The 9,132-nt window shown below is 46.3% G+C and overlaps 1 protein-coding gene across 1 annotated transcript; it reads left to right on the top strand.

The window, feature by feature from the left end:
- Nucleotides 1-2,912: 2,912 nt before the first annotated feature.
- On the top strand, nucleotides 2,913-8,273 carry PPP1R15B (protein phosphatase 1, regulatory subunit 15B). Its single transcript, XM_006887984.1, has 3 exons — nucleotides 2,913-2,944; nucleotides 3,019-4,759; nucleotides 8,070-8,273. Exons 1-3 carry the CDS (start codon nucleotides 2,913-2,915, stop codon nucleotides 8,271-8,273), a joined length of 1,977 nt encoding a protein of 658 aa, XP_006888046.1.
- The last annotated feature ends 859 nt before the right edge of the window (nucleotides 8,274-9,132 follow it).

The following is a 9,132-nucleotide window of genomic DNA, read 5'->3' as shown; positions in this document are numbered from 1 at the left end:
TGCCAGTCCATCTCATCTCTCCAATGCCTAATATGTCAATATTTATGCGTTCCATTTCTTTCTTAACAATTTCTAATTTTCCTTCATTCATGGCTCTCACATTCCTTGTACCAATCACTAGGGTCTGCTTACAACTGTTCCTCCTCCTTTGTATTTCCGTTAGGAGATCATAAAAACAGTGGCAAGGGTAAATGATTTGGAAGACTTTTGGATGTTGATACCTAACTAGGAATACTGGGCAGTGAGCTGAAAATACAGGTAGTAGTGTGTGTAATACTTGGAAATAAGATTTTAGTGATGGTACAAGCATTGGAAGGAATTTCTGGTGGCTTTGTAGTTGTTATGTGCCTTCGACTCACCTGTGACTCAGAGGGACCCTATGCACAATAGCTTTGAACCCTGACCCATTCTGAGCTGATCTCTCTGACTCTGACACTCCTACCCTCATTATCCCAGTCATTTAGTCAATCTATCTCATCCTGGAGTTTGCACTCCTGCACTGTCCCTCCCCCCGATTGCTGGCTAATGTTACATGTTGGGCTAATAACTGAAAAGTTAGTTTGAATCCACCAGTCTCTCTGTGTGAGAAAGATGGCTAGTCATCTCCCAGAAAGATTTACCACCTCAGAACTCCACTGGACGGCTGCCATGGTTTGGAATAGATTAGATAGCTGTGGATTATTATTAATTTTTTAGTTTTATTATTTAGCATTGTACTTTTTCTAAAACTTATTTTATATTGGTTTCCATACAAAGTTCACATTCATTGTTTTTCACACTATCCTTCTCTCACGTTGTATTTCATACAATCATTTTCATTTATTGTGTCTTATAAAATTAATCACCATTGAACTATGTCCACCATTATCCCATCTTTCCAGATTCTGACTGGATCTTTCTCATTACCTTTATCTCCTCTAGATATTGTATTGTAGTCTTAAGAAAGGAATTGTTATCTTCATTTTATTGCTGAAGAAACTAAGGTGTCTAGAGACTAATTTGTATATTTGGGCCACCTTTTCACTATTAAACTATTATTGATATATTTTTGTGAAGTTTTTGCACTGATAAGTGATGTATTACCGGAGATGAAGATAATAATAACAGGTAAGGGAAGACTTTGTTTAGTTGTAACTAGGATCGCTGAGTCAAAGTGGACTCTAGTGTAAAGGTTTCAATGGATCCTACTCAGTGTTACAGCAGAAAAAAGGCCTGGCGGTCTCCTTCTGTAAAAATGGAAGAAAACTCCACAGAGTAATGTTTCTCCTCAGAAACGTGTGAGGTCAAGAAGTATCAATCAGAATTAACTTCACAGAAACTGGGGAGAAAAAAAAAATCCTAGAAAGACATTTCCTTGAACTGGCCTAATAAATACTAGCTGGTCTCCCCCTGGCTCCCAGATCTTTTTGCTATTCCTAGTGTTCACAACCACTATCTTCCCTGTGTGATGTTTAACTTCAGAAGTATGGGCATCAAAGTTTTAGGACAATTAAGGACAGAAACTCTATCCACCAGATGCTCTGCCGGGAAAAGGAGGGACAATCTCCTCCTGTACCAGTCAGATCTGATTTGACGGTACAATCACACAAGGAAAAAAAAAAAAAAAGGACAGAAACTCAGAAAAAACTCACGAAAATTAAATGTAGCAATTAAAGTCACTAGCCAACTTTTTTTTTTTTAAATTTTTTTATTATTTTTGTGTGCGTGTACCGTCAAATCAGATCTGACTGGTACAGGAGGAGATTGCCCCTCCTTCCCCGGCAGAGCATCTGGTGGATTCGAACCGTACACCTCTGGGATTGTAGTTGCAGCTTCTTGCCACTAGGCCACCAGAGCTCCCCTAACTAGCCAACTTTTTAAAAAAATAATTTTAATGAGCATTTACAGAGATTTTGGATTTCCATTCATTCATTGCTGCACTTCTCTCCCCGCCCATCCCTCCCCCTACTAGCCAACTTTAAAAAAAAATATAACCTGTGCTTTCTTCTTCAAATGTTGTACCCTGTGTTTTGGGAGCTCAGAAAAGAAATATGAATCGAGTATGTTGACTGCTGGCAAGAAAAAAAAAACCCAAAACCAAAAGAGTTACGGAGACTTAAGTTTCTTACCTCTTCTGTGACTAGCTTTCCCCAGTTTTGAAAGGGGATACTCTTCTAGGGAGGCACGAGTCAAACAATGTGTGCCTGGGTACGTGACCTCCAAGCTAGACCCAGGAAATGATAAATAGTTCTTTAGAAATCCTAATACTGAGTAATTCATTCCCCATGCACATTTTAAGTGTAAAAAACAGGTGTGTATCCACACAACTCTTAGTATATGTTAAACTCTGGGGCTGGAAGTTTACTTAGTTCTAAAAAATGCTGGAACCTTGATACATGAGATAAGTATGCACTTGGGTGTGTGCTAGAGCTCGCGGGAATTCTCTGGTTATCTTGAAACACCTCCACCTCCCCAAGCCCTTCTCTTTCAGCCCAGAGTGCAGCCCAGCAATCTCTTAGGAGACCGCAGGCAAACCGCTGCGCCTGCGCAGTGGCACCGCCAGGCTGATGCAACCTTCCGCTTGAGAGCCCAGAGTCTGCGGAGAGTCAGGAACCCAACCAGGAGCGGGACCAATCAGCGACCAGCCGGAAGTGTGCCGAAGGGCCCGCCCCCTCGGCGCTCCGCTAGAGACGTCAGGAGGCACAGAGCAGGCGGCGCAGTTGCCGTGGCTGGCCCCCCTCTCTGCCTGGTGTCCTGGGGTGTCCTGCCCCGGCTTTAGCCCTGCAGCCATTTTGGATTTTGCTTTGCACGCGCCGGCCCGCCTCCCCAGCCCTTTCCTGTGTCGTGCTGCAACTCTGGAGCTTTTTAATGGTTCTGCTTTTCTGCCGAGGGTTGGTGAGGCCTCCATTCAACTAGGATACTTCCTGCCCAGCATGGATTTCTTCTCGGCTGCTGCATCCCGCCTGTGCGCTGCTAGACTGTGTTCTGCTGACAGCTGCCGCAGCCGCTTTCCCCTCTGGTTCCTCCGCCGGGCCGCAGAACGGCCTGGAACGCCGCGAAGCAAGGCCAAGACTGTTTAGGGCTCCGCTCAGTCTCCTCCGGCTGCCGAGCTGTGGTCACGAAGGAGATGGAGCCGGAAGCGGCCGGTTTTCGGCAACGGGCCGCACCCGGGGTGCGCGCTGGGTACCGGCTGCCTTTCCCCTTCTCTTGGCGATCACGGCCGGTTTCTTCTTCCAAATTCCACATGCCTGCCTCCCCGGAAGACGTGGGGGACCCCACACTGTCTGCCTGTCCCCGGCCCGAGGTCCGGAGCCGCTACTGGACCAAGCTGCTGGCCTTGCTCTTTGCCCCTCTCCCCAGCTTGTTGCAGAAGTTGCTGCTGTGGACCCAGCTTTTCTGTGGGGTGATTTCCAGCAGGTGGCTGGAGATGGCGGGGGGCTACGGCGTGCTGAGAGCCCTGAGGAGACGGGAGGAGCCTGCCCTCGCCACCGTCCAGAAGTCGGGGAGCTCGCTGCTGCGCGAGCCCGCGGACGACTCGGCCGCCGTCCACCTGGACTGGCTGGAGGAAGGGCTCGGCTGCCAGTGCTCGTCCGCAGACCACGAGCTGGCACTGAAGGTCCTGGGAAAGGCTTTGGACCCAGCCGCTCACGCCTTCCTGGTCGAGCAGCTGCTGTGGCGCGTGGACCTGCTGCCGGGCAGCCTTCGCACCTGCCTCTTGCCGGAGCGGGACGTCGGCTCCTCGACCTCGGGGCCCCTCCACACTCCGCACTTGAGCCACCTGGCCGTGGTCTCCTGCCTGCTGAACCCCCCCTGCGCCGACTGCCTCCCCCAGCTCGCTTATCAGTCCGGCGGGCGGAGCGGCGAGCTTGTTGACGGCCAGGCAGCGACGCCCGAGCGCACTCGCCACCCGCACGTCCTGAAAGCGGAGGCCCCGCGAGCCTCGGGCCGGGGGTGCCCGCCCGCGTCGGGGGAAGAAGGGCTGCCCGAGATCCAGCACCTGCGCATGAAACGGCTGGAGTTCCTGCAGCAGGCCGGCAAAGGGCACGCGCCAGCCGCCCCGGACCAGGACCATGGCTACCACAGCCTAGAGGAGGAGCAGGGCCGCCTCTTGATGGAGCAGAAACCCGGCTCCTCGCACGGCGCCCCCGCCGAAGCCCTTCCCACAAGCGCCCCGGAAGGCCCCGAGGAGAACGTCCAAGTGCGGAGCGGAGAGGGGCCGCCGGCTCGGGGGGACCTGGACCCCCGGGAATGGGGCTCCTGTCGGGAGGTCGCCGGGGCCAGCGAGGCCGGAGAGGCCCAGGCCGCGGGCTTGGACAGCTCGGACGACGATGACGACCCTCCCGTGTCCGCCCGACCCACCTGCAGTAACAAGCTGATCGATTACATTTTGGGGGGAGACGCCAGGGACCCGGAGTCTGCCTCGGATTCTTCCGATGGTGAGGCCTGGATTGAGGACTCGGAGGACGGCGGCTTTGACAGTGACAGCTCGCTGTCGGGGGAGGACCTGGACCCCGACACCGCTGGCCTCTGGAACTCCTTCCACTCCTTCGACCCTTACAACCCGCAGAACTTCACCGCCACCATCCAGACGGCGGCCAGACTGGACACCAGGGCCCCTTCTCCGCAGACGAGTGGCCGAGAGCCTGCCCCCCGACCTGACAGCAGCCTGCCCGGGACCCCTGCCACCATTTCTGAGCGTCACACCTCAGTGTCTTGTGAGGTGCAGCAGAGCGAGCGCCAGCTTCGTGGGCGAGGACACCAGCGTATCCAAAGGAAAAAGGTTCGTTTGCATTGCTCGCCCTCACGATGTCAGCTCATTAGTTCTGAGCGTTTTGATGCGGCTAAACATAGCATACGCGGCTTTTTTTGGGGGGATGGTCGTGCATATTTTTTATCAAGACCCCTTCATGGTTAGCAATTTCACTACAGGCGTCAACGTTTATGGTTTTTAAAGGAACAGAACTATTCACAGTTTCATTTTTCTGATTGGACCTATAGCGGCCCTAGAGCTGTCAAATGGTTTTCATGAGGACTCTGATTGGTAGACGCTTGATGTTCTACTTCCATAGTAAAAGCGCCCTACTTGTCCGTTAGAACCCCAACCCCCAGAGGAGATAGCACCAGATCTTATTTATCTGGTTGTTTGCCAGGGACTTAATTCATGTGTATGTGGTTTTGAGTGACCAGGTTAGGAGTGATAATCCTTTAGAATGCAATATGAGTTCTCGTTGGCCACCTTACTGTTGTTGCCTGTGGCTCATCCCCACCCTATGTACAACAGCCCTGAACCCTGCTCTATCCCGTGCCAATCTTACTGTCTCTGATACACCTACCCCCATTACCCCTGTCACTGAATCAAACCATCTCATCGAGGGTCTTCCTCTCCTGCGCTGTCCCTCCACCCTCCCAAACATGATGTCCCTCTCCAAGGACTGTTCCTCCTTGTAGCATGTCCTGAAGCTTTAGAATTCTTGCCTCCGAGCAACAGCCTGGTCTCACCCTCTCTAGGATGAGCCTCTTAGCCACCTGCAAGGTGAAAATTCCTTTGTACAGTAATAGCACCTATTTGGATTTTCTTGAGTAGTTACCTACCTCCTATTCCCGGGCTCATTTTAAAACTTCATGGAGCATTTTACTCCTTCATCATATTGCCATATTCACTTTGGGCATGGTAAAGGGAAAACTGCCTTAGCTACCTGCATCTGTATTGGGAAGGACAGAGGAGCAGGTGAGTTGGTACTGACGTGAGACTCAGCAACTTTGGTTCCCAACGGTCAACAAGTTTTTGAAGCTGTTGTCTAAGTAGAAAATGTTTCTAGTTGACAGTAATCATATCTTGTTTTATAGAAGTAGACCAAGTCATGCTGAAAATAAAAGTTTAGTTCATAATTAGGAAAGGGTAGTGATTTTAACAGCTCTATCCTGTTAGGGGCCCCTGACAAAAGCCTGTTTTGAATGGCACAGAAACCTACAGTGTTCTGAATCATGGTGACTGTCTGTCTGGTTTCCGAGGCTCTAACTCTTCATGGGAGGAGACTGTTCCTCAGAGCAATTCGTGGTTTCTGTCCACAGTTAGGAGCCCAACACTACACCACTAGGGGTCCTCGTTATTTAGAAGAGACAAGTGAAAGAGGCAGTTAGGGCTGGAGGATGTGCTCTTGACATCTGGAATGGTGTGTTCTCTAGCCTGAGTTGTTGGGGCAGGAGATGGCTAGACAGCCGGACATGACTTTGATTCACTACTTTATCAGGTGGAAATAGTAATGTTGTTGTTGTTATGTGTTGTCCAGTCACCTGAGACTCATAGCGACCCTATGTACAAACAGCCCTAAACCCTTCTCTGTCACTTGCCAATCTTATTGTCTCCGACACACCTATCCCCATTATCCCAGTGCCTGAATCAATCCATCTCTTCGAGGGTCTTCCTTTCCTGCGCTGACCCTCCACCCTCCCAAGCATGACCTCCCTCTCCAAGGACTGGTCCCTCCTCACAACATGTCCAAAGTATGTCAGACGAAACTTCTGAATCCTTGCCCCCCAGGAGCAGCCTGGCTTCACCCTCTCCAGAAGGAACTTGGTATGGGGGAGAGACTCCCCATCTTTCTCATGGAGAGCAGATGGTGGATTTGAACGTCTGGCCCTTGGGTTGGCAGTGCATCTGCTTACGAGTTTTTGAAAGATTTAAATGAGAGGAGTAAAATTTGCTTTGCTTTGATATGGTCCCTCATTTTGTTCAGGGGTTTTAGGGCAGTCTTGTATCATTTTTTTGCACATTCTTTAAGTCCATTTGAGATGAGTAAATAGCTAAGAAATTTTGAGCTGGAAATGAAACATGAGAATGACTGTCTGAAATCAGCCTCTGACTGCTTGCCACTCACTTTTAAGAGAAAAATGTTTAGTGCCTAATTCTGGGAACAGTACTTTCAGATCTGGTTTAAAATACTGTGTCCAGACACACAATAGTGCACATTATTCATCCACTGTTTGAATCCTAATTGTACCACTTAGCCATGTGACCTTGGACAATTCAGTTAGCCTCTGTGACTCTTCCCCCCTCCCCAAGATGATAATAGTACATTTTTATTAGGGTTGGTTCGAGCATTAAATGAGATAAAAACGAAAACTATTTGACATAAACTATAAAAGTATTTGTTGTTATATGTCTCAGTGACACAGTGAGTAATGACTAGAATGCAATATTTAGTAAGGTGTTACATACCTACTAATTGTCCTCACGGGCATTCCTACGCCTGATGTAAAGGGAATGAAAGTAGTAGACCACAGTGGGATTAGCTGATGTAACTAGTGAACATACTTTAAAGCAAGTCTTGTCTGATGTTTTAGAAACTTCTGTAGTAGAAGTTAAATTGGAGTTTAAAAAGACTATCATTCATTGCATATCATCCTGCTTACTAAACTGTCACTTCACGTGCATATATAGTGATAGCTTATGGAATGGAACTCCAAAGAATTTGCATCTTCACTAAAAAATCGCCTTTAAATTTCCAAGTAACAGCCCTTACTTGTTAAATGATTTCTGCTGTACTTTGTTTACCAAGTAAATCAAGTAACTTTCTCTTCTATATTTGGATTGCAAAATTAATAATACAAAAACAGAAATAAGTGTTCATGATCCAAAAATTGTAAAGTACTGAAGAGCAAAATTTTCAAAAGGAAGAATAAAACTAAGGGAAAATATTGCTAAAGCTTTTCAGAGGTACAGTAGTGATTTTTCTGAAGAGCTTTCTTTGGAAACTTTGAGGGTAAGAATATCACAACTGGATTTCTTTCAGGATTTAAAAGCAGGGATCAATAATGGGAAAATTTCATTTCTGCAACTGGATTAATTTTATTCACATCAGAAATCAAGAGGGAGTATATATGGTTATATGCAACAGAAACCTACATATGTATATAAATCCATATATATGTATAAATAAAGTTCAAATCACATTTCCCTTCCAGTCAGAACTTTTTTCTTTTCTGGGTGAAACCAAGTATTTGTGTGAAATATATGACACTGAAAGAACTGGTGTGGTAAGCGGTATTGACCTCAATGCTGATATTTAAATTCATCTTTTTCTTTATAGGTAACTTTTCTTGAAGAAGTTACTGAGTATTATATAAGTGATGATGAGAATCGCAAAGGACCTTGGGAAGAATTTGCTCGGGATGCATGCAGGTTCCGGAGACGAATTCGAGAAACTGAAAATACTATTGCCTATTGCTTGACCCTTGAGCATAGAGAACGAATGTTTAATAGGCTCCAAGACTGGAATGCTTACAAGCATTAAAGTGATTTGACAGCCTCTTGCTCTAGTATACTCTACCTCTTACTGGAGAGGTTTCTATTAAAAACATAAGTTGGCAGCTGTCCTTTGGCATTCTTTTTAAAGGAAATGCAACATGTATCCAGTGACCTAGTTTTGTATTCTTTTGTAATATATCCACTCAAAAAAAAAAGAAAAATCCAGGGCTGAAAGATAAAATTGTGTGGTTACTTCTAATCCTTCCGTTTTTGAAGACATATCTTTTATGATTTCATTGGATATGTTTTTGAATGCAGTTTGCTTGTTGTGCTGAAAAGGGGACCTCTTACGTTACAGTTTTGCACTTTGAAAACTAACTTTCCTGAGAAATGGATATTTAGAAGATTCAAAGACCTTTTTCACTTCTAGTTTAAATTTTGTATAGTTATCACGAAATTTAGGGCTCTTTTTCTTCTTGACATTCTAAACTTAAGTGTTTTCTCTTTTTTTCCACCCTCACTAGTGATTTGGCCTTTCTATTTTAAGGCTAAGAAAATATTCTTGTATGTGCTACCAACTTTTAAATATATTGTGTCATATGTATATGAATTTTCAATGATTGGTTGCAAGTATGATGGGTTTTTATTTTCCCTTTATCCCATCTAAGTTATTTCCAAGGACTACACAAACCCTCTGTGTACAGTACTCTCTTCCACTTTGGAAAAACGACATTTGTCTGCCAAATTTTAACACTTAGTATATAAAATTTCTTGTGCAGACTTTTCTATGGGGATTTCTATACGTGATTGTAGTTCTCAGCTGAATGTGCTGCTTTATGTCTTTCAACAAGTAGAAATTGTCTAAAAAGACTCGAGAAATTAGTAATGGCATCATAGGCTTGGCT

Source organism: Elephantulus edwardii, unplaced genomic scaffold, assembly GCF_000299155.1.
Source record: "Elephantulus edwardii isolate Elephantulus edwardi_28Jun2011 unplaced genomic scaffold, EleEdw1.0 scaffold00063, whole genome shotgun sequence".
NCBI classification, from domain to species: Eukaryota; Metazoa; Chordata; class Mammalia; order Macroscelidea; family Macroscelididae; genus Elephantulus; species Elephantulus edwardii.
Note: the sequence above shows the minus strand (reverse complement) of the source record. Positions and strands in the feature narration are given on the sequence as shown.